Raw genomic sequence first — 26,619 nt, forward strand, 5'->3', positions numbered from 1 at the left:
TGAGAGTATTTCTTCACTTGCCGGGTGTAAGTTGAGGTGCCATCTGTCTGATCACCTTTTGTACTCATTTTATTGCTCAGTATAATAAAATGGCTTAGCATTTTATTGCTGCATTTCTTGTGTATCTGCTTATATTTCTGGTTTACATTATTACTGTTATTTTATTACTTTTGGGTTATTATATCATTTGCACATATTTGGTTGGAGTTTTTGCTGGGGTTTGAGGAATATTCTAGGTTAGGAATATCACAGGAATGCGAATAGCAAAGAAGCAACCAAGCAAAGGGAAAGAGGGAGTTGTTGACAAGATTTGTTGAGATGGCTACAACTGGGCTTAGAGATCAGGATAGGTTGGAGGGAGCCTCCTACTATGACATATGGAAGGATAGGATGTCCTTCCTTCTAGATGAACATGAATTGAAAGCCTATATCGATAATGTGGTGGCAGTTCTCGAAGACCTTGATTAGTTGAAGGAATATAGAAGAGAAATGGCAAAGATAAAGCAAATGATCTTGGATGGAGTCCGAGATCATATAGTCTCACATATATCAGGGCAGAGTATGACCAAGGAGATGTGGGATAACCTTGCCACCTTATATCAGAGTTCTTCCGAGCAATGAAAGGTGTTTCTCTAGGAGAAGTTGAGGAGCGTAAGGATGCAGAGGGGTGAGGGCATAGATCCCTTCCTCACTTTGATTCAAGAGGTCAAAGATCAACGAGCAACCATTAGGGAGGTATCCCAACCTACAAAACTTGTACGATTGGCGCTAAACAATGTCTCGGAGGATTGCCAGATGTTTGTCCAAAGCATTTTGGGCAAAGACACATTGCTAAGATGGGACAGGATGTGGGCCGATCTACAATAGGAGGAGTTGAGGCTTGAAGAGTACCATCAATGGAAGCAGCAACAAGATCAAGGCTGTAAAGAGTGAGAAGGAAGAGGAGAATGCGACCATAGCATCCATGGGTTCCAGTCAGGGGTAGGGGGATAAGAAGAAGAACAAAACCCTGCCAAAGGTCAAGTGCTTCAGATGTGGTGAACTTGGTCACTACAGTACGCAGTGTCCTCTCAGAAAAAACAAGCAGGAGAGGTGACAACGTTAGTCGAGATTGGCAAGTTGTCCTCTAGGTTGGAGGAAGACTTTGCTATGATGGCAATCATATCTCTAGGAGTGAGGTGGGATGACATGGAGCTATAGGCTAGAACTGCAGAGATTGGGCAGGATCCTTGAGGAGTCCACCTCATGGATCATCAACTAGCTACGGGGGCCCACAATATTCAGTAGCAGGATGGATCAGTGTCAGAGATGCAGTCAGATTAGAGTGACAGTTGCAGACTAGTAACAGTCAGGTGTTGGGAAGCACAGTGCAAAGTTGGCAGCAGTGCAGAGTGGCACAAATGCAGAGTTAGTAGTAGTGCAAATTCTTTAGTGACAGTGCAAAAGCTAGTAGCATTCAAATGCTAAGGAGACAGATGCATCATACTTAACACAAATGGTTCAATATTTTGGATGCTTCTTAGTTGAAGTTGCAGTAGCAATAGATGAGAGGGACTTGTAGTGCAGATGCAGAGTTGGCAACAATACAAGATGTACAATGCAATGATAGAAGCAACACAGATGCAACAGTTTGGTTCAACTACAGTCAGTGGCAGATGAATCAGAGTTAGTGTAATGGTTGATGGACATTCACTAAGGAAAAAAGCAGTGACTAAGGGAACAACATAGTGACTGAGGGAAAAGTGCAGTGACTAAAGAAGCAAAACTGTAACTAAGGGAGCAACACTGTGACTAAGGGAGCAACGCAATCATTTCCTGTCAGACATCAACAACGTGACAAAGGGTGGTACAAAGATACGGTGTTGTGGCAGGGTGTGCAGCACTAGAAGTGTCTCAATTAGATTACTAAGTGATTTTTAAATATTTCCTAAGTCTAAACTTAGGGATAATGGTTAATTAATTAGTATTAATTGAGATAAGGTCTGAATCATCTAGGAACTCACATGGATTGACAGGAAATTAATCCGGGCCCTCTATTATGTTTTAATCTTGACCGTTGGTGCTCCAACGGAGGATTATAAGAAGTTGATGGGTAGATGGATAATACACTTGAGAAGCTTGAGATCAATTTCCTTGGCAGTTTGATTTCCAGAGAGAAACAATAGTTGCCTGCAAGTCAAAGAAGGATGCAAAAATAGCGAGGGGCAGAGGCAGTGAGGGTTGGAGGAAGTTTTCCAAATCCAGCGAGTGCATTTGCAGAGAAAGACCGAAGATTCTCCAGGAGGCTACACAGAGGCAGCGTAGACCCTCAAAGGGTAGTTCAATTTTTGCTAAGGGGAAGACGTCTTCAGTTCCAGAGGTTGGGAAGAGGTTCTAGAGTGTCAGAGAAGAATTTTCCAGTCAGCAGCAGGTAGAACCTCTTGATTAGTAGACAATTCGGGCAACACGTGTGGTAGACAACTTCAGGTTGACGCAGAGCCTGCGCAAGCCCAGTTGGACGACTTACTTTTCAGTAGCAGTCAAGTGTCGGGATTGCTCAAAGTGAGGGTAATTTCCCTCAAGATATTTTTGCCAGTATTTTCTCTACAAGATTGCCAGTTTTCGGCATCCAGATTGTACTCAGATTTCATTGCTCCATAATAATAAAACCCTTAGCTGTTGCACCGGTTTTCCCAAGTTGGGTTTTTCTGGGGACATTTGTCCAAAAATAAATGTGTTAATTTTTATGTGTGTGTGCTAGTATTTTCTCAGTTTCCAATGCTATTTTCTTCTGCAGTTTATTTGTGAAGGTTGCAGTGTGAATTATTTGGTATTTGTCGTAGCAGATAAATTATTAAATTAATTAACAATTAGAAAAATAATTTCCAGTTGGTACAATAGGATTTCAGTGGTGAAATTTTCACATTCTTCTAGAGTAAATTTATTAATGTCCAACTGATGACCACAAAAGTAGGTCAATGGAACTGAAGAAGAGTAGAGTCAGTATGACTACAATGTGTGGGATTGCAAGCTCATATCTTAAAAAAATGCAAAAAATAATATATAGAGAGAGAAACCAATGGTAGTGCTGCTGCGGTACGTATATAAGAGACTAGTATAATATAAAATACTCAATAGTCTGCAGCATGATACTGAATGATGATGACCTGCTAAAAGGAATGAGTGAGTGAGATGGTAAGGTCTGGAAATGGAGCTAGAGATGTTAGGGCCTTTTGAGTCTATTGATTGATGACGAGGGAGGCAAACTGGGTACAGGTTCACTGTTGAAGTCCCCTGGGGTCAGCAGTGGATCCGACCATATGATCTTGGAGGGGATGTATGAGCAAGGGATACTCCTAGCACCTGACAAACTCCTAGTATGGTTTCTGATGACCTCAACTCAGTGTTATGGTGGGGTAGTATGGTGATTCTCTGTGGTAATCTATGAATGCAATGCTGTTTCTGTGGCCCCTTGTTCAGCTTAAGTGGGGGTGTTGAGATATTTTGGCTAATCTCCAATTGTGGCCTTGTGCTAGCCCACTATGTGAGTAGTTGGGTCCTTTATGGGTTGACTTGTGGCCTGTGGGTAGCAGTGGGTTGTTACACTTTATTTTATTAATTGCATTTTAGATTATGATTGGTCTATTCTGCTTTTTGAGGCTAGCGCCTTAACCCTGGTGGAGCTATATAAATACACCACTTCCATCATTTGTAACATCATCTCATTCAAGTGAGTTTATTCATTCTTTTGCGAAAGGGCACCTGTGCATGCGTTCCACACTCTCTTGAAGTCTTATGTGTTCATCATTAAGGCACTGCTATATTTCAGCTTGTTTATCTTATTGAATTAGGGTTTGTTGGAGATTTCACCTTTTTATAACATTTTCTAGAAGATTTTCAGGTTTTGGGGGTTCAATGTTTTGTCTTGCAGTGAGTTAGTTGTGATGTCCAATGAATGTATGTGTAAATTCTTTTTACTGACATCATTATATTATTATGATTTAATTATTCCAGAGGAAATGTTCAATAATGCATGAAAGATTATGCTATGATTTATTTATTTAAAGCTCAAGGCATTCCAGAATAACTGCTGTTGCAATGTCTTGATTTACAGGCAGGGCTTTCAGGATCCAGTGCAATAGTATGTGCTACATTAAATTGCTTGCTTGACTTCTATGACGTTAGACACCTGGTCAAAGTGGAGCAGCAACCAAACTTGATACTCAGTGCAGAGGGAGAATTAGGCATCACTGCTGGGCTACAGGATCGTGTGGCACAGGTCTATGGAGGTCTTGTTTACATGGTGAGTTTAACTGCTTGAATACTGGATCTTGAGCATATATTGCATGTAAAAAAAACAATGGACACTGTATGCAAATGGAACTCTAGGTTTAACATTGAAAATTTGGAATGGTAGGATTTCAAGAAGGAACACATGGATGAGATGGGACATGGTGAATACAGACCCATGGATACTAGTCTGCTTCCCCAAATGCACCTTATTTATGCTGAGAATCCTAGTGATTCTGGAAAGGTCAGTGCTAGTTCTCTAATTATAATTTAAGTTTTTAACTGGTAATGGCATCTGGAGAGATTGTGAATAGGGCTTGTTTACAAGGGATCTAAATCTATATTTAAATAATTGGTGTTTGAGTTGCATTCAGTCCAATGAATTGGAAATAAGTGACATGATTCTTGAAATCTCTCTCAACATTCATATATATATATATATATATATATCTTTCGAATCAAATTTGCTTTCCTTTGATATTGATGCAGATACACAGTGCTGTAAGGCAGAGGTGGCTTGATGGAGATGAACAAATTAGAAGCTTAATGGAGGAGGTTGCTGGGTTGGCACTAGTAGGCCGTGAATCACTGATTAAAAAGGACTACAACACATTAGCAAAACTTATGGACCGTAATTTCGATCTGCGCAGGTTTTGTATTCCATTCCACCTCTTTTTACTCTTAAGCCTTTTTCTTTCATATCTATATTCCATGAAAATTTTGTTGCACATATCTGAATTGGATTTCAAGTAATCAACACCACCATTCTTTTTAGAAAATCAATGACACTGTATTGGACTAAAGTAGCGATTTATCATGTTATAATTTTATATAAACAAAGTAATGTTTTATGCTTGTGAAAATAGTTGGGGCATCGCTATGCCCTGGAACTTGTCCAACTGACTTTTCACATAGGATTCTAAAAGTCTTGGAGAAAATAGGAAAAAGAGATGTTTTTTGGTAATAGAGTGAAATTAATTAGAGGAACTTGTCATAAAATCATTATTTTGCTTGTTTTGATATCTGACATGCTTTCGAGTCTCTCTATATCTTGGCCTAGGATTTCTGGTAATTTTTTACTAAAGAGTAAATGCAGGTGGAGAAATACAAGGACATTGGTGGATAGCATCTTTGTGATTACTTAACTTACGCTGTTATTATCTTTCCCAGCAATAATTAATTTTAAGATTTCAACTAAGGTAACCGCTGTGAATATGTACAATTGGATTGCCACTGTGAACATACCACAAGAGGTTTGTCTATTAGGGTCTTCCCTTTCAGAATTAATTTCTGGATACATGACCTCTGGAGCTTTGTTCACTGGATCCATTCTGTGGTTCCTTGCTCCTCAAGCCCATAAAGGGCTTGTGACCTTTCTCCAGGTTGGGAGGTGCCATTGTATATCTTGCTTTGGTCCATTCCAAAGAATGTGGCTCAGAATTCTATCGAATTCAACGAGAGCAGAGGCTATGGCCAGACAGATAATACTTTTGCAGATGGGTGATAGCTGTGAGGATAGGTTGTCAGGAATCAGAAGTATTCTGCCTGCTAAAGGCAGATGTATATGATCCCAGGAGTTGATGCGTGCTTCGAGCTTTTCAAAAATGTCTAGCCTGTCTTTAGCCTTGTGAGGACCCTCTGGAGTGGGAAACTGAATTACTTTTTTGGTAATTCTGATTTTCGGAAGCTCACAAATCTACTGATCATATGTAGGAGCCTTGGAGGGATATTCAAGGACTTCTGATTTAGATTGATTTATTTCTTGCCCCGAGTCCTTTTCAAAGAGGTTAATAACTTTTAAAAACATTTTGTCATCCTTCATGCCTGCTGTCCTATGAGAAAAGTGTCATCCTTATTTGTTGTTTTTTACATTATTTGTGTTTATCTTTATATAAATTTAGTTCTTTATTTGTGTTTATTTTTATATAAATTCTCGACAGCGTATCTCAGTGCATAGTTGATAGTGCCACAAAGATATCTTAAGAGATTCTTTACAGCAACCCAATTTATGTGATGAGGCTCAACGACAAATTGACTCAAAGTATTTACAACGAAGCATATGTCCGGTCGGGAGTTTACCAAGAACATCAGGGCCCCTACAAGTTGTATATATTCAGAAGTGTTTGCCAATTCGGTCGCAACAACACTTCCACATAGATTCTTGAAGTTGAGTTCCATCGGAGTAGATACAGACTTGTAATCCACCATCCCACATCTCTCTAGTAGTTTCACAATGTATTTTCCTTGAGAAAGGAAAATCTCGCCTGGCTTTTGCTAGACCTCTAGGCCTAGGAAGTAATGCATCAGTCCTAGGTCTTTAATCTCAAACTCGGAAGTCAACTCTCCCTTGCATTGATAAATGAGAGGGTCTGCACCGGTTAGAAAGAGATCATCAACATAAAGGGACCAAAATAAGAGGTGTGTCCTTTTCAACCTCGAAGCATAGGTTAGGATCAACATAGCTCCTTGTAAATTGCAGCTTTATATGATAAATGTCAATCCTTTCGTACCAAGCCCTAGAGGCTTGCTTCAACCCATAGAGGGCTTTCTTCAGTCGACAGACATGTGCCCTTCTATCTTGTACTTCAAACCCCTGAGGTTGTTCTAAGTAGACTTCCTCCTTAAATGAGCCATGTAAGAAAGAAGTCTTGACGTCCATTTGATGTAGGCTCCATCCTTGATTGGAAACAAGAGCAGTAATAGATCGGATAGTGGTATATCAGGGAAACAGTGCAAACATTTCGTCATAGTCCACTCCTAATTTTTTAGAGAAGCCATGAACTATGAACTTGGCCTTATATTTTTCAGCACTCCCATCAACTTCATGTTTAATTTTGTAAAGCCATTTTGAGGTGACCACGGACTTTTCCTTAGGTCTAGACACCACGTCACAGACATCATTCTTCATGATAGATTCATATTCCTCATTCATCACATCCTTCCATACTTGGTGTTTTACGGCTTCTTCGAACGTGCATGGTTTAGCTTGAACAATAGTACTCATGGCATCCAAGTACCCTTGATACCTATTTGACTTCTTACTTTCGCAAAATATCCCTCTTGGAGCCGTATGTTTTTTAGCATCTTCGATAGTATCTTTGAGCCACAATGGTCTTTTCCTTGAGGTAGAAGGATCAGCAGGGGGTGGATCAATAGGATCCATCAGACCATCAATGTCAGGCATAGGCTCATCCATCGAAGGTTCATCTTGTTTTTTTGGCAGCATCATCATCGTCCTTCCTTGAGATGGGGAGATCTCTGGCTTTCCCAAGGGCGATGTCTTCATCAAAGGTAACATCACAGCTTACTTCCACATCTCTTTGACCAGGTACATAGATTCTATATGCCTTTGAGTTTTCATTGTAGCCAACGGATATACCTTTCTTCCCAGAAGCTTCCAATTTATTCCTTTTCTCTTTAGGCACATGAATGTATACTATACAACCAAAGATTCGAAAATGAGAAACTTCAAATTTCTTACCAATGAAAACTTCCTCGGGTGTCTTGAAATCCAAAGCTTGATGCGGGCTCCTATTTTGAACATATACAACAGTGTTGGTAGCTTCTCCCCATAAGAACTTTGGTAGACCTTGATCATAGATCATGGCATGGGTGGCTTCCATAATTGTTCGATTCTTTCTTTCAGCAATACCATTCTGCTCAGGAGTGTATGGAACAATTGTCTCCCTCTTAATGCCAGCCTCTCTGCAAAAGTCATTGAATTCATTTGATTCATATTCGGTTCCATTGTTGGTCCTCAACGTCTTGATCTTCTTCCCTGTTTGATTCTCCACCAATGCTTTGAAAGAACGAAACCATTTGAACACTTCATCCTTCCTCTTCAAGAAATAGATCCATGTTTTGCATGAGTAGTCATCCACAAAGATTGCATAATATGAGTATCCTCCTAATGAAGTTACGGGCAAGATACCAGACAGGTCAAAATGGACCAATTGAAGAATATCGGTAGTCTTGCTTTCACTAGAAGGGAATGGTCCCTTTGTATGTTTCCCAGTTGCACAACCCTGACAAACTCCTTCATGATTCATGTTAAACTCGGGCATACCTGTGACCATCTTCCTTACCCTAGGTAAGGCTTTGTAATGTAAGTGGGCAAATCTTCGGTGCCATAATTCACATTGAAGAGAAGTATCACTCGCCAAAGCTCCCAAAGGACTTCCACCAACTTGATAGAGACCATCAACCCTAAATCCAAGGGTAAATGCATCTTTAGAGTTTCTATGTCAAATACGTACCTTTCGATCAATGAATGCTACCTTGAAATCTTTATTTTCCATTGCAAAAATAGACACCAGGTTCTTCAAATCAGGCACATACAACACTTCTTGTAGATGAATGGTTTGACATTGATTCAAGTGAAGAGTGACAGTACCTATCCCTTTCATGGGGTAGGTGGCATTATCTCCAAGTATGATCTTTAGTTTAGTTTTCATTTTAATCAAATTTTAGAGGACCTCCTTGTATCCAGTGAAGTTCCATGAGGCTCCACTATCAATCAACCAATGATCCAAAGTATCCGGAGGAGAGGCAGTAGATAGAGCGGAAATAAGATAAAACTCATCTTGTTTTTCTACAACATTACTTTCTTCATACCTAGCATTTCTTGTCTGTTTTGGAGGTCAATCATTTCCATTTCGCGCAACCAGAGCATTCCTCTTTCCTTTGTTGTTGAACCTGTTGTTCCTTTGATTGCCATTGCCCTTGAAATTGTTGTTGTTGTTGTTGTCACTATCCCTTGGAGGATTCTTCTTATGAGGGCACTCTCTAGCATAGTGGCTGACCCTGTTGCAATTGTAGCACCTTCCTTTTCTTTCTCCTTTGAATCCCTTATTAGATCCTTGACCCTATCTCCTTGGACCAACATCATTCTTCCTTTTCGCATGAGTGGAGAAAGCAGTAGGTTCATTTCCATTCAAGGACTTAGCTCTCTCCATCATCCTTGTTTCCTCTTGAGTGCACAGACAATAACTCATCGAAACCAGGTATCAAGAATGACCTACTCAATTCAAAATTTTCTTTGCTTTGAACTCACCTTTTCTATACTTCGTCTTAGCAACAACTGACACATTTGAAGGAGGCTCCATCACTTTTCCTTACACATAGTCCTATGCTTCATGCTCCTCCAAAGTCAGGTCTAGGGTCATCTTCCATGCATGATAGTTAGATTTGTCATTGAGCTTGTGCTCAATCTTGAAGTAAGATGTAGAGGCCATGGAGACTTGTCTAATAATCTTTGACCAACAAATCTCTTAGTGATTGCTTTTCTCTCTTGCTTGGGCTTTGTTTTCGCCTAGGTTCTGATCTCATGTTAATTTTAGATAACAGTGGTATGTTCTATGCTTGCAACAATTACATCAATGTCCTTTAGTTAGCCCAATGACAATTTCCATTAGCAATCACATTAACCATCACTTTGACAGTAACTATAGATAAAACATGAATAATAAAAGCAGAAGACAAGCCAATACAAGAGAACACCAGAATTTGGCGAATGCCAAGGAAAAACCCCAATATGGAGAAAACCCTTGGTCAATTCTTCTTATTATAAATATCAAATGTTTAGCAGAGAGAGAGAGTACAATAACGTCAAAATTGACTTGCCAATAGATGTCCAAAATAGCCCAGACCAAGTCTGCAGTTCTGTCCTCAGTCAACAACAGTCAAATCAACCCTAACCAAAAAGGTAACAGCAGTCAAAGTCTGGTCAAATGAGAGAGAAACTTGACCCCTTTTGCTAGTCAAAGTTAGCCCAAAACAGTCAATAAATCAGCAGTCAAACTCGGTCAACCTGAAGTCCACCCTGCGGTCAACGCAGGTCAAACAGGCCAAAAAATCTCGATTTCCATGCCAATAAATGCAGCCTGCTGAAATAGAGATTCTCCCACAAAAATCACAGTCAAATAAGGTCAAACAACCCTTGGTCAACGCTGGTCAAAGGCCTGCAACAGATCTGAAATTCAGCCTCCTAAAATTTGTCCTCCTTTCTGCCACATGAGTGAAAAGAACAACTTCCCAATGTGTTCTACGAACCAATCATATGAAGAGAGAGAAGAATGTGTTGTGTGATGATGATGCCAAATGAGAGTGGAGGTCTCTCTTATTTATACAAGTCGTTGAGGGTCAAAAGACATGTTGCTTGGGCTTCATGAGCCTACATGATGGTGTGGCCGACGTTCACAATTTACGCATGTGTGGGCTTGACCTCGAAAACATATTTCTCCTTGTCCAAATTTAGTGATCTTTAGGTCGATTTTGGTCCTCTCAAAAAGAGGAATTCAATGCAATAATTATTCCATCAAATGAGCTGTCCAAAGTGAAATTTGGCCATAGTTGCCAATTTTAACACCCCTTGACTTCATCCAAGTGACTTTTAGTTTTATTTTATTTCATTTAAGTCACTTTTGGCCTTTTTCCTTCAATTGATCATTTTCCCTTTCTTTTATTTAATTAAGTGACTAATTAAAGTCACTTTAAATCCAGGAAAATGGTAAGTCTCCCACCATACTTTCTCTAGCTGCCGGAAGTCACTTCTCATCATCCCCATCTTGTAGATCTTCTCGTTCTAGTTCCAATGTAGTTTACACTAAGGTGTTACGTCAAATATTCCTCCCGGAATGCCACCTTAAGCGTAGTTAATTAAGTTAGGCTCAATAATAACCCCATTTTACGAGAATTATCGGAATGCAATGGAACCAAAAGCAAGCTGTGCGGAACTGACCCTGATGATGGGATATGCCAAGAAAATGCTGTCGGACCCCATAAAACTCCTTAGAACCCCTTTGGGATCCCTGGTGATGAAATCCTGCTCTTGTGGCCTGGCCATCACATACCCTTTGAATCCGTCTTGGCTGTACTATAGAGGAAACTAATAATGGGGACATTACACACATAAATATGTTTTGTTCAAGCTTTATGTGATTGGGGCACTGCTGTATTGTTGAATGTTTATTATTGGCTAAATATTTGCAAAAAATTATAAAATTCTGATTTGCCCATCCTCTGTATTTTCCTGGTTTCCAACACTTCAATGATTTTGTTTTAATCTCAGCCATTGATCTCAATTGAGGCGAGAGAAAATTCAAAAGGCTCTCATGCACCATTGACCAGCAAAAAGCATTAACTTTTGGAGGAGAATCATCTTGCTAGATTTATTGGCAAGCTCTTGAATGAGGGGGGTGTTGGGATTATACTTTTGGAGGAGAATCACCTTCTTATATTTATTGTCAAGCTCTTGAATGAGGGGGGTGTTGGGATTTTGTCAACATCCGCTTATACCTTTTTTTAAAGTGTACCCTAAAAGGTTCCCTCTCTCATCCATAATATCTTGATCCACAGGTGCACATGTTGCTAAAAGAGTGAAAAATAGATCTAATTTAGGTAGTAGTCCTTTGGGGGAATAATATTTCTTCAAACCAGCCAATTCTCTTCTTCCCTCTAATCTGATATATCTGAAAGTTTCTCAATTCCTTTTTCTTCAAACAAATCTTTCAAGGGGCTCAATTCCTTTAATGTTCACCTAGGAGTTTTCCCAAGAATACTATTCGTCGAGATCTTAATCAGTTTCCGATTACCTGGCACCCACATTAACTGCGACTGGATTAGTGGTGCTGTTGCTTTCCACAATTTCCATATTGGTGACCCCCTCTTATCTGGTAGGGGAGAATCAAGGCATCTTTTGTTCAGAAATACAATCTTCCACCATTCCTGAGCTCCATTGACCAGTTGCCAAAGAATTTGGCCCCCCAATACTAAGTTCATTAGTGACAGATCTTTGATTGCTAGACCTATTTTGTCCTTTGTCGTTTTGATATTAGTCTAGTTGATAAGGTGGTATTTTTTTGTATTGGTCTTTCCTTCTCCCACAAGAATTTCCTTATTCCCCTAGCAAGCTAATCTGTAATGTTCTTTGGAGAGTTGATAAAAATGACTTGGTTGAAGTTACCTTTCCTGCTTGATTCATCCATTGTGCACCCCATTGTTGACTTCAATTTCTCAAGTACCCCTTGTAGAGTTTGAGAAGCTTGGATCTTCTTGGTGAACTTCCGTCCGGACATATGTTTTCCAATTAGCATGATGAGCTCATATATAGTTGAGCCTCACTGGATTGGTGCCAAGAATCTTCTAAGTTATCTTCGGGGCACAATCTATCATGAATTGAGATACACTGCCGGAAATGTGAAGCTGCATGATTATTCGAATGCTGACTGGGTAGGCAATGTGGAGGATCGCAAGAGCACTTTTGAGTGCTGGTTATCTTTGGATTTTGCTTCGATATCATGGATAAGTAGGAAGCAAAAGTTGGTTGCTATAAGCAACGCTGAGATGGAATACATAGCTACGAGTATGATCTCGTGTGAAGCTGCCTAGTTGTGGAAGCTCTTCAGCGAGATGTTTGTACACATGATGGATATCACCGTAATCTTCTGTGTCAACTAGGAGGGGATTTGATTGTTGAGGAATCTCGTATTCTATAATTGCTCCAACATATAGACATCAAATACTACCTTATCTGAGATATGGTATGACAATGAGTGAGGAGGCTCCAATGCATTAAGACTGCTGTACAGATTGCAGACATTCTGTCAAAGCCCCGGGGAAAGGTCTATTTTGTGACTTTTCCGAACGACTTGGAGTCATTGAGAGACCTTCTTATAAGGGTCCTGCATGATGCATACATTGAGCTCTGGGAGCTCCAGGGGGCGCAGGGTACTTCTTGAAGCGACATGCGACCACTGGGCGACTCACCCTCCCCTAGTGGTGTGCTATGTACAGGGTGAAAGGTTCAACCTTCCCCTGTCACACCCCGTGGCCACTGTGGGACAGAATGATTAGTTCTCCTGTGGGCCAGGATGATTAGTTCTCCTATGGCAACTGTGGGATAGGATGATTAGTTCTCCTGTGGGCCAGGATGATTAGTTCTCCTGTGGTGATTGTTGGATAGGATGATTCATTCTCCTGTGGGTAGGATGATTAGTTCTCCTGTCGAGGCATCCTACCCATGCAGTCTGGGACTCATGGGAAGTACCTCTCATCTGATCAATGAGCAGAGAAATGGGGTTAGGGACCATAGTAGTACTATCGATGGACGCATCCTTGTATCTACCGCACTCCCTATGCTAGGATGACCTCCATTGATCTAGGATCAATATGAGTGGTTTGAGACACTCTCTTGTGATATTGATCTGGGATTAATAAAACTGACTCCAGGTTAGTAGAGAATGGTATAAGACATTCTCGATCAATTCTTCTTCTTCATGGTTCAGCAGAGCTCAGTAGAGCAAAGCTAAGCAGAGCAAAGCAAGGCAGAGCAGAGAAGTGCAGGGCACTGATGGCAGAGATAGTACAGTCAGACATATGGATCAGCAGATGGAGTTCTCCCTAGTTGAGAGGGAGTGTTAAAATTGGCAACTAGGGCCAAACTCCATGTGGGTCATCTTATTTATGGCAGCTGATATTTTTATCTGGATCCTTCTCATCGAGAGATGTAGGATTGATCTAAAGATCATCCGATTCCGATAAGTATTATGAAGTTATGAATTTATTTATATTATAAGACAATTCGTCAAGGTCGGCCAACAAACAAATAAACCCCACATGTGCTCAATGTTTTTGTATAAAAGGAGATGACTTGAGAGTCATTTCTCACACACACTTCTTGTGTTCTCTTCCTCTCCACTTGTCTTTGGGTTTTTGGTGGGAGGAAGAGATCCTAAGAATCTACGCAGCCCTAAGGAGAGGATGCCCTAGCTCAATGCTGTCATAGAGAAGGCATGCCCTAGATCTAGATGCAGGCAATGAAGAGAAGGCTCTACATCCTGATGTGGTAGCTTACATGGAGGGCAACTCTTATGGTGGACACAAGGCTATATGCTGTCCAGATCAAAGCTGCCCTAAACGTTGTTCAGCCACCCTAAACATTCTCTGTTTTAGCCGCAGCTAAGGCAACATTCCAGCGAAGGTTTGAAGGGCTGTCTTAGGCCATCTCAGGTGACTGAATTATTGCAAGGAAGGGCAGCCGCATCAACTGTTTAGAGGACGGGCAAACCCTTAACCAGTTTGCTGCAAATCTATGGAAGCTTGCTGTGAGGGCAGGCCATGGACCTTGTAAAGGCTAGAACCGCCCAGGATTATTGTGAAGGGTCTCATCCCCACAAGGAAGGGCAGCTGCATCACCTTGGAGCAAATCTGGGCAGAAAAGAAGGCTGGCAAAGACACTGTGATATGCCCTAACCAGACCTAAGTTGCAGCAAACAAATCAGACCTCAAAACAGTGAGCTAAGGTATGTTGTCTATGACATTTCTTGTAGGTGTTGAGGATCAGTTTGGACCAGATTGTTGGGCAGTCTGTGGGAGCCAAATTGGTGGCTGTACATAATAGTATGGTGCATGGGACAGCAAGACATAATGCTGCCAAGATGCATGGGACAACAAGACATAATGCTGCCAATATGCATGGGACAACAAGGTGACATAATGCTGCCAAGATGCATGGGACAGCAAGACATAATGCTGCCAATATGCATGGGACAACAAGACATAATGCTGCCAATATGCATGGGACAGCAAGGAGACATAATGCTGCCAAGATGCATGGGACAACAAGACATAATGCTGCCAAGATGCATGGGACAGCAAGGTGACATAATGCTGCCAAGATGCATGGGACGGCAAGGTGACATAGTGCTGCCAAGATGCATGGGACAGCAGTATGGTACTTGGTGCAGCAAGTACACAAAGCAACAATGGTGCAGAAAGCACATGGGTGACAGCATGGTGCAACAGTGGCACAAGGTACAACAATGCTAAACACTGGGACAACAATGCAGCATAAGGTGCAGCAGTATGATGTGTACAGCATGGTCATAAGGTCCAACATTGTGATGATGGGTGCAGCATGGTGCAACATGCAGCACAATGATAGGTGAAGGAGTCACCTTGGAGAATCAGTTGAAGCAACATGTCTTCAACTGATCTCATGTATCATCTTCTTAGAGATGATCTATGCTCTTATCTAGATAAGTCAAAGTGTTGACTTCTGTTGTAAATGTACTATCTCTTTCTCTCTTTGCTGAACTATTGAAGAACATATAAGAAGAATTGATCAAGGGTTCCCCCACATTGGGGTTTGTCCCTAGCTGGCACCACATCGTGTCCCTTTGTCTTGGCTTGCCTTCTGCAATTTATGTTTATGTTCTATCTGCAATTTACTTTAATGTTGATGTGAGCTAACTATGAAAATTGAAATAAATTGCTCTAAGCATAGAACATACCTAAACTTAACATGGTATTAGAGCTAAGGTGAAGACAATGCCCAAGCAAGAGTGAAAGAGAAATCACTGAAGACAGTTGGGAAAGGACAAAAGTATCAATGGATTCCTCATCCCTCTTCAAATTCACCAAGGGTGAAGTCTTAGTAGAGAATATTATCAGAATGGCGCAATGGAAGTTTCTCATGGCCTACCTAAAGATCACTTCAATGGGAAGTCCAGATCTAAGGGTGGAAGAAAAGGCAGATGCCTTGGTTGTAATAAGTTTGGCCATTATGCGAAGGAGTGTTTGAGGTAGGAACACATCACTTGATGATGACAACAATCATTCCAGGGACATCTTCAATAGGGACACATCACTTGATGATGATAACAATCATTCCAAGGACATCTACAATGATCAGAGGAATGACAGGTAATGCAGGTCATCAAGGAAACGACCGACTCTTCAGAGAAAGCAAGGAACCCCAGGTATGAAGAATCAAATGTTGTTTTTGATAAGATAAAGCAACGTTATCTTGTATTGGCCCTCTCCTTCAGATTCTTTGGGAATCTGGCTTATTGATCGTAGTGCTTCAAGGCACCTCATCAGATAGAAGGGTGCTTTCTCGAATTTGGTAGAGAAGGAAACAACTGTGGGATTATACTTGGAGTCAGTGCCAACTATCTCGGAAACCTTGTAGGGAATGTTACCTCTCAATTGAATGAGGGTAACTCTATTGATTTATAAGAATCTCTTTTATGTACCTAATCACAAGAAGAACCTGGTGTCCATCTCGGAAATGGAAGTCAAAGGTTTTAGGGTGGCATTCATCGATGGGAAGGTACGTGTTTAAAAATAGAATTTTCAAAGATGCTTTTTCTCATGGGTTTAGGGTTGGCAATTTGTATCAAGTTGCAGGATGGTCCATTGGGGATCATGTCAATTGACATATCACATCTATAACACCGGAGGTCTACCTATGGGGCTGTACCTGATGTGAGTCAGATGGTGACAGAGACCTGAATTCAAGAAGAGCATGAAGTTACATGTTTGAGATGTACTGAAGAAAAATCTTACAAGGGGACCATTGCCTTCATGCAGCAGGTCCACAGGTTTGGTACAACTTGAGGAGTTTAAGATTCATGATTGGGAATTTCATGTATACAGGTGGAAGAAAGCCCTCTATGGCTTGAAGCAAACACCCCAACCGTAGTATGAGAGGATTGATAGCTGTCTGATGAAGCTAAGATTCACTAGGAGTGAAGCCGATCCAAACCATTACCCGAAGGTTGTGGGTGATAGACCTCTCATACCGACACCTTATGAGGACGACCTATTTCTGACAGGTGCAGACCCTCTCATTTGCAGAAGAGGGAGTTGGATTCTGGATGTGGAATGATAAACTGCAAGACTGTGACTACCTCGAGGATCTCAACTTTCAGAAGTTATATGGTAGTGATGCCGGACCAAATTTGGGAAATGCCTCTGAGTTTCATAAACTCGTTCGCGTTGATGTTCTTGGTGAACTTCCGTCCAGACATATGTTTTGCAGTTAGCATGATGAGCTCATATATAGTTGAGCCTTACTGGATTGGTGCCAAGAATCTTCTAAGTTATCTTCGGGGCACAATCTATCATGAATTGAGATACACTGTCAGAAATGTGAAGCTGCATGATTATTCGAATGCTGACTGGGCAGGCAATGTGGAGGATCGCAAGAGCACTTCTGAGTGCTGGTTCTCTTTGGATTTTGCTTCGATATCATGGATAAGCAATAAGCAGAAGTCGGTTGCTATAAGCACTGCTGAGACCGAATACATAGCTACGAGTATGATCTCGTGTGAAGCTGCCTGGTTGTGGAAGCTCTTCAGCGAGTTGTTTGTACACATGATGGATATCATTGTAATTTCCGTGTCAACTAGGAGGGGATTCGATTGAGGAATCTTGTATTCTATAATTGCTCCAACATATAGACATCAGATACTACCTTATTTGGGATATGGTATCTCGATGAGCGAGGAGGCTCCATTGCATTGAGACTGATGTACAGGTTGCAGACATTTTGTCAAAGCCCCGAGGAAAGGTCAAATTTGTGACTTTCCTGAACGACTTGGAGTCGTTGAGAGACCTTCTTATAAGGGTCCTGCATGATGCATACATTGAGCTCTGGGAGCTCCAGGGGGGCGCAGGGTACTTCTTGGAGCGACATGCGACCACTGGGTGACTCACCCTCCCCTGGTGGTGCGCTATGTACAGGGTGAAAGGTTCAACCTTCCCCTGTCACACCTCATGGCGACTGTGGGACAGGATGATTAGTTCTTCTGTGGGTCAGGATGATTAGTTCTCCTGTGGTGACTGTGGGACAAGATGATTAGTTCTCCTGTGGCAACTATGGGACAGGATGATTAGTTCTCCTGTGGGCCAGGATGATTAGTTGTCCTGTAGCGACTGTTGGACAGGATGATTAGTTCTCCTGTGGACAGGATGATTAGTTCTCCTGTCGAGGCATCTTACCCATGCAGTCTGGGACTCATGGGAAGTACCTCTCATCTGATCAATGAGTAGGGAAATTGGGTTAGGGACCATAGTAGTACTATTGATGGACGCATCCTTGTATCTACCGCACTCCCTATGCTAGGATGACCTCCATTGATTTGGGATCAATGAAACTGATCTAGGATCAATATGAGTGGCTTGAGACACTCTCTTGTGATATTGATCTAGGATCAATAAAACTGACTTCGGGTCAGTAGAGAATGGTATGAGACATTATTTATTATTTCTTTGTTGCTCTTCTGTTATCATCATTCTCATATCCTGACGATGGATCCCATTTGGGATTTGAAACGTTGGTGCAAAAATGTTCTAACTGTGGATTCTCCGGTCAATGATTCAAAAGATACAAGCCACAGATCTCTTAAATCCAAAATCTTGTCCCAGTACGGAGGGGATACTTGGAGTGATATCCTTTTACTCGAAAAATCGAGAGTGAGGATAGCAAGAAGAGCAGCAGATTTACATCACTATTTATTATTTCTTTGTTGCTCTTCTGTTATCATCATTCTCATATCCTGATGATGGATCCCATTTGGGATTTGAAACGTTGGTGCAAAAATGTTCTAACTGTGGATTCTCCGGTCAATGATTCAAAAGATACAAGCCACAGATCTCTTAAATCCAAAATCTTGTCCCAGTATGGAGGGGATACTTGGAGTGATATCCTTTTACTCGAAAAATCGAGAGTGAGGATAGCAAGAAGAGCAACAGATTTACTAAAAATTTATCCTCATCACTATTTATTATTTCTTTGTTGCTCTTCTGTTATCATCATTCTCATATCCTGACGATGGATCCCATTTGGGATTTGAAACGTTGGTGCAAAAATGTTCTAACTGTGGATTCTCCGGTCAATGATTCAAAAGATACAAGCCACAGATCTCTTAAATCCAAAATCTTGTCCCAGTACGGAGAAGATACTTGGAGTGATATCCTTTTACTCGAAAAATCGAGAGTGAGGATAGCAAGAAGAGCAGCAGATTTACTAAAAATTTATCCTCATCACTATTTATTATTTCTTTGTTGCTCTTCTGTTATCATCATTCTCATATCCTGACGATGGATCCCATTTGGGATTTGAAACGTTGGTGCAAAAATGTTCTAACTGTGGATTCTCCGGTCAATGATTCAAAAGGTATGAGACATTCTTGATCAATTCTTCTTCTTTATGGTTCAGCAGAGCAGAGCAGAGCTCAATAGAGAAAAGCTAAGCAGAGCAGAGCAAGGCAGAGCAGAGAAGTGCAGGGCATTGATGGCAGAGATAGTACAGTCGGACATATGGATCAGCGGATGGAGTTCTCCCTAGTTGAGAGGGAGTGTTAAAATTGGCAACTAGGGCCAAACTTCATGTGAGTCATTTTATTTATGGCAGCTGATATTTTTCCTGGATCCCTCTCATCGAGAGGTGTAGGATTGATCTAAAGATCATCCGATTCCAATAAGTATTCATGAAGTTATGAATTTATTTGTGTTATAAGACAATTCATCAAGGTCGGCCAGCAACCAAATAAACCCCACATGTGCTCAACATTTTAGCTAAGTCACATGACACGAGGACACGAGACACGGAGGACACGTAAATACGTGGTATTCAATACGAAACGCAGCGACCTGGAAACAGGACACGGGGGACACGTTTTATATATATTTAATATATATATATATATATATATATATATACCGAAATATAGTTTTTTATCCATATTAAATTGCAGGTTGCAGCTTATCTAATCAAATTAAAATATAATTACTTCTCAAAGTTCATAGTTCACTTTAAAAAAATAAATAGAATCAAAATTTACAACTTACAAGCACATAAGAATAGATATTAAAACCATAAAATGCAGATTTTCCATTAAGTCATCAAAATCAAAATGTATCACTGTTCAGTGCTTGCAATGTACATAGATAGATCATAGACTACAGTAGATACTGACTCCTGAGAGAATGCCAATGGAAAATACAAAAGAGTAGATACTAGATACTAGATACAAAATAAGTAGGAATATCATAGCTCGGTACTGGTCCATGAGTCATGACTCATCACTCTATCAATAGTCCATGTCCTCTATGTCATAGTCACCATCACTGCCACTGCCATCTGACTGTACTCCATCCTCCTCCTCTATGCCCAATCCAGGATCTGCTACTGTGGAGGATGACCCCTCAAGATGCTGTGTCTCATCATCAAAAGTCACTGGCTCTAGCACTGGGTCATTAAGATCCATGTTGGCTAATGCCAACTCAATACTGTCGTCCAAGCCCATATCATCAGGAAACACATCCCACATCTTTGTTTTTCCCTTCAACCACTCCTCTCTCTGCCTGTAAATAAGACGAAGGTTGGTGTGCACATACACCATTGTCTCCGCCCTGGATTGCTCAAGCCTGCTCTTTTTCAAACTATATAGATTCCCGTAAGTGCTCCAATTCCTCTCACAACAAGAAGATGAAGTAATTTGAGAGAGGACCCTCAAGGCTAACTATTGTAGAATAGGGCATGCTGCCCCATGAGTTGCCCACCATGCATAGGCACTTTTGACCCCCCTATCTCCAAGTACATCATACGCCCAAATCTCCTGGTGCCAGTGGAGAACTCTACAAAGCCTTCCTCCACCTCAAGAAAAGATGTGTTATCCTGAAACATCCTTCTGAATGCTATCTTCCTCCCCTGTGAAATCTCTCCATCCATGTGAGGAGGGTATCTGTGTGAGGTCCCACCATGGAGCCACTCTTGACTGTAGTACTTGGGATTCAAAGAGTGAGCTAAGCAATGCAAAGGTGTGCAATTCTTATCCCACCTAGAGATAAGAATATCCTGTATGGTGGACCATTAGCTCTCTGCTGATGTCTCATATGCAGGGCACTCATTCTCCATAACAATAGTCTTCACAGACTCAATCATGGAATCCCAACCCTCATAAACCTCTCCTAAGATGGGCTGGTCCGTGTCTGCAAACCGCAAGAAAGAAATGATAGGGTTCATGATCTTTATGGTAAGATCCACCCTTTCCCACCAACCATCATCTAACACTATGTCCTTTACCTTTTTTGAAGCTGTTTGATCCGTCTTTCTCCAAAAAGACCAAAGATCTGAAATAACCATGGCCCCAAGAGCGGCCTTCACCTCCTTCAACCTCTTAAGCATGATGAACGAGGAAGCAAACCGAGTATCTGCAATCTTCAACAAGGATAGATGTGTGTACTCTTTATATATTGTGAGGGCATTGGTATGGTTTTGCACAAAATTTCGGATATGGCGTGCATCCTCAATAAGATTGCCAATCCATGTCACATCTGAAGCAATAGATTTGAGTGCCAAATTCAAGGAGTGAACAATGCATGGTGTCCAAAATATTTGTGGATATTTAGTTTCCACAATCAAGCCAGCTGCTTTGCAAACAGGTGCATTATCTGTGATAATTTGCACACAACTTTCAATGCCTACTTCTTCAATAACTTTAATAAACAACTCACCCATATATTGTGCATCTTTGTATTGTCCAAGAGCATCAACTGCTTTCAAGAAAACCGGTCCATTTTGAGAATATACCATGAAATTGATGAGAGGATGGCGTGCTGTATCTGTCCATCCATCAGAGACAATACTGACAGCAGATGAGATCCATGATGATTTAATAGGTTGTAGAATTTTATCCACCTCCTTCCTTGCCTTCACCAACAATGTGGTTCTAAGTTTTTCTGAACTTGGAGGCACATACCCAATTGGAGCCCTATCAACTAGAGCTCGACAAGCCTCAATAAACATAGGAGACCGTGCAACATTAAAAGAAATGAAGTTGAGATAGAAAAAGAATGCCAATGTAAGATCAACCTCATCTCGCTGCTCACGCTGAAAAATCTTGTCCATTGGACCACTATAAGTTGGGGCTGCCCTCTTTTTTGTTGGCTGAATTTCTTTTCTCCCAAATCTACTAATATTAGAATTCCTCAAGAATGGAAGAGGATCTTCATTTTTACTAGCTTTCCTGCTTGCTGCCACCACATTCACAGAGCCAGCTGCATCCTCCCTTATCAAATCCATTCTTTCGTCCTGACTGATAGTTTTGCATGATGCAATTCCACAAGGCAGGTCCAACAAATGGCCCCTAACTCGATTGTAAGTGCTCTTATATTCAAGCTTGCAGAAATTACAAGACCATTGCACATTCCCTCCCAGACCAGTCTTTGGCACTTGCTTCTTGGTTACATACTTCCAGAGAGGGTATTTTTTTAGCTGTGCTTGTTGTCTTGCTGCAGCAGCATCATATTTTAATGTTGGCTGACAAACACCTACAGCTTCACTTGAAGCACTTGGGGCACTATGACCAACAGAAGGTGAAACACTTGGAGTTGGAGGGCGGGGACCACGAAAAGCACTGCCCTTCCTTTGACCTCTGCCGGCTGCCTTGGATGATTGAGCCATTAATGTGAGAACTGTTATAAATTCCACACACCTTCACCTACAAAAAAAACAATTAAAGTCACAATTAAAGTCTTGCTGTTTCTGACTGTCTGTAAATTCAAATTGTCAATCTGTCTGTTTATTAATTATGAATTTGACACTCTACACAGGTAAGAGGATGACTATTTGGCATAAACTTGTATATTTCTGTCCAGTGTCTACTGTGCAGGTTTCTCTCATGGACATATGGAGTATGGTACACAGTCCCCTTCAATAGTCCTGTTGGCCCTCCCTGTTTTGATTTTCCTCTAGTTTTATGTCGATAATCATTATATTGGATTAAAAATTATTTTTTATCCTATTGTCTGGTTACAAAAGTCATTCTCAGCTAGCATATATAAATCTCATCCAGATTCTTTTACAATTTGGAAAGTCCAGACGTAATGTTCCTAGATCTTTTTGGCATGCTGGCCACCAATGCTACCAAAATTCTCTCCCTTTACAAGATACATTATAGATGCAGCCTGTAATCTTATTACATCCTAACTTAATCACTTGAAAGTCCTGTTTCAATAATATAAGTTTATAACTGGCTAGCTATGTGCAACTGCACATCTATCATTCGGTGAGGTTACTGTGTAACAAGGGATTTTTTTGTGGGGACGGGTCCCCGTGCAATATCGAGTTATTCATATAAATTCCCCTTCAAAATCAAGAATACAAGTGATCATAGATTCATTATTATGACTTTGAAATTAACGTCTTCAGCATTCTAGGTTTATTACATTTGGATGTGTTGTTTAGTGGCTAGCTATGTGCACATCTATCAGTCGGTCGACGGTGACTCTATAAGTTATAACTTACAGTCTTTAAGTGGCATTTGTGTCACATTGCTTTCTGGCATGCTGAATCCTAAAATACCTTTGTTTCTTAGCCAAGAATTATAGTTTATTCTATCGTCAATCTGCATGTGTGAGCAGCTTTTTTATGACTCTGTTTGGAGGAATCCGAGCACATAATTGCAATAGAACTCTTTTGTTGGCTTTTATTGGGTTAATTCAAGGGCATTCTTCGACGCAAGTATATACCATAAATAATACAATGACATAGCAAGTGAAATGCAGCAGAGAATAATCCGTTGGACATGATGAAATAAGTATGCTGCTGCAGATAAGGGTGGAGAGTGCGGCAAGTTTTGAACAGCAGCTAGACACTCTTAACAAAGACTTAATAAAAAATGAAAAATGTGTGAATTTTGAAAACACTGTCGCAAAAACAGAGTCCACGGACACAAATTACATGTCACTGATAAGTATACTGTATAACGCTTACTGGTTTAAGTTTTAACGCTCCACACGACAGAAGTTAGAACACTCCCGCAGCTCGCTCCACACGACAGAACACTCCCGCAGCTCGCTCCACACGACAGAACACTCCAAACAAACGATAATAGGCCGGAATACCTTATAACTTATAACTTATAAACCACGTTTTTTTAAATACGTATTCAATAAGCGAAATACGTTAGGGCATCGTATTTTATTCTCCAAATACGCGTATTCCAAATGTAAAGACACGACTCGAAAACGGAGAATACGCGTATTCCAAAAATATGACACGACTAGAAAACGTAGAATACGTATTCTATTTTTAGAATACGTTAAAAAACGTATTGGACACGTATTTTGGACGTTTTCGTGTCCAATACGCAAAATACGGGACACGGGACCCTAGGGGACGTGTCCTGTGACTTAGCATTTTAGTATAAAAGGAGATGACTTGAGAGTCATTTCTCACACACACTTGTGTTCTCTTCCTCTCCACTTATCTTTGGGTTTTTGGTGGGAGGAAGAGATCCTAAGAATCTATGCAGCCCTAAGGAGAGGATGTCCTAGCTCAACACTGTCATAGAGAAGGCATGCCCTAGATCTTGATGCAGGCAATGAAGAGAAGGCTCTACGTCCTGATGTGGTAGCTTACATGGAGGGCAACTCTTATGGTGGACACAAGGCTATACGCTATCCAGATCAAAGCTGCCCTAAACACTGTTCAGCCACCCTAAACATTCTCTGTTTTAGCCGCAACTAAGGCAGCATTCCAGCGAAGGTTTGAAGGGCTGTCTTAGGCCATCATAGGTGAACGAATTATTGCAAGGAAGGGCAGCCGCATCAACTGTTTAGAGGACAGGCAAACCATTAACCAGTTTGCTGCAAATCTATAGAAGCTTGCTGTCAGGGCAGGCCGTGGACCTTGTAAAGGCTAGAACCGCCCATGATTATTGTGAATGGTCTCATCCCCACAAGGAAGGGCAGCCACATCACCTTGGAGCAAATCTGGGTGGAAAAGAAGGCTGGCAAAGACACTGTGATATGCCCTAACCAGACCTAAGTTGCAGCAAACAAATCAGACCTCAAAACAGTGAGCTAAGGTATGTTGTCTATGACATTTCTTGTAGGTGTTGAGGATCAGTTTGGAGCAGATTGTTGGGCAGTCTGTGGGAGCCAAATTGGTGGCTGTACATAATAGTATGGTGCATGGGACAGCAAGACATAATGCTGCCAATATGCATGGGACAGCAAAGTGACATAATGCTGCCAATATGCATGAGACAACAAGGAGACATAATACTGCCAAGATGCATGGGACAGCAAGGTGACATAACGCTGCCAAGATGCATGGGAGAGCAAGACATAATGCTGCCAAGATGCATGGGACAGCAAGGTGACATAATGCTGCCAAGATGCATGGGACGGCAAGGTGACATAGTGCTGCCAAGATGCATGGGATGGCAAGGTGACATAGTGCTGCCAAGATGCATGGGACAGCAGTATGGTACTTGGTCCAGCAAGTACACAAAGCAGCAATGGTGCAGAAAGCACATGGGTGACAACATGGTGCAGCAGTGGCACAAGGTACAACAGTGCTAAACACTAGGACAACAATGCAGCATAAGGTGCAACAGTATGATGTGTACAACATGGTCATAAGGTCTGGCATTGTGATGATGGGTGCAGCATGGTGCAGCATGCAGCACAATGTTAGGTGAAGGAGTCACCTTGGAGAATCAGTTGAAGCAACATGTCTTCAACTGATCTCATGTATCATCTTCGTAGAGATGATCTATGCTCTTATCTATATAAGTCATAGTGTTGACTTCTGTTGTAAATCTATTATCTCTCTCTCTCTGCTGAACTATTGAAGAACATATAAGAAGAATTGATCAAGGGTTTCCCCACATTGGGGTTTGTCCCTGGCTAGTGCCACATCCTATGCCCTCTTGTCTTGGCTTGTTTTCTGTGATTTATGTTTATGTTCTATCTGCAATTTACTTTAACGCTGATGTGAGCTAACTATGAAAATGGAAATAAATTGCTCTAAGCATAGAACATACCTAAACTTAACAGAGTAATTGGTTCATGACTTATTATCCAAAAACTTCATAGTATAGGACAACAAATTCTCACAACATCTTTCTAAATTGCATGAGATTAAGGTCTGTATCTTTGTTCAAGAAAATTGTCATCTAGGAACATCAAGGATCAACAACAACAATATTGTTAAAACTCCAACATCCTTAAAGTCATCCTCATCAGTCGACATTTATTGGCACCGCATGCAAAGATAATCGCATCTCTAACACAACCAGGACATGTGGATTAAATCCATCTAAAGCATGAGATAAACTTTGCATATATCTTAACTCGGAAAGACATATCTTCAAGTTCTGACTCCTGAGCATGAGAATAACTCTCATACACTTAACTTTCGACAAGTGAAGCAAAAATCTCAACAAGGGGTCCTCTCTTTAGCCAAGAAAATTAGTGAATTCCCTGTCCCTAAGAGGATTCGACAATCCTTATAGTACTTGTCATTATTCTTGGAATCAACTACAGATTTCACCATCATAGGATTCAAACATATCTCCAAGTATAAATGCTTAGCATCATACTAATGATCATATATGTGATCAATCTCTCCACAAATCTATAAGATGTACAATCAATGCTGGAAACTTGTTTTATTTGAACAATCACATAAATTTGAGCAAGGTTACCAATGTTGTCAACCCTTGAGTCACAAATTAAATAAAAATGGATCAACCAATATTGAAGTTCTTT

General features: G+C 40.9%; 1 protein-coding gene across 1 annotated transcript in view; it reads left to right on the forward strand.

Moving 5' to 3' along the window:
* The window catches only part of LOC149212029 (glucuronokinase 1-like), a 75,884-nt gene that overhangs the window by 45,494 nt on the left and 3,771 nt on the right, over nt 1-26,619 (forward strand). Inside the window, exons 2-4 of the mRNA XM_089388539.1 lie at nt 4,069-4,282; nt 4,397-4,513; nt 4,759-4,919. Coding sequence (XP_089244665.1) covers nt 4,069-4,282; nt 4,397-4,513; nt 4,759-4,919 — 492 coding nt within the window. The remainder of the gene's footprint in view (nt 1-4,068; nt 4,283-4,396; nt 4,514-4,758; nt 4,920-26,619) is intronic.

This window comes from Pinus tabuliformis, chromosome 1_1 (assembly GCF_031772625.1).
Source record: "Pinus tabuliformis cultivar Carrire ecotype Pingquan chromosome 1_1, CPIR1, whole genome shotgun sequence".
Taxonomy (NCBI): domain Eukaryota; kingdom Viridiplantae; phylum Streptophyta; class Pinopsida; order Pinales; family Pinaceae; genus Pinus; species Pinus tabuliformis.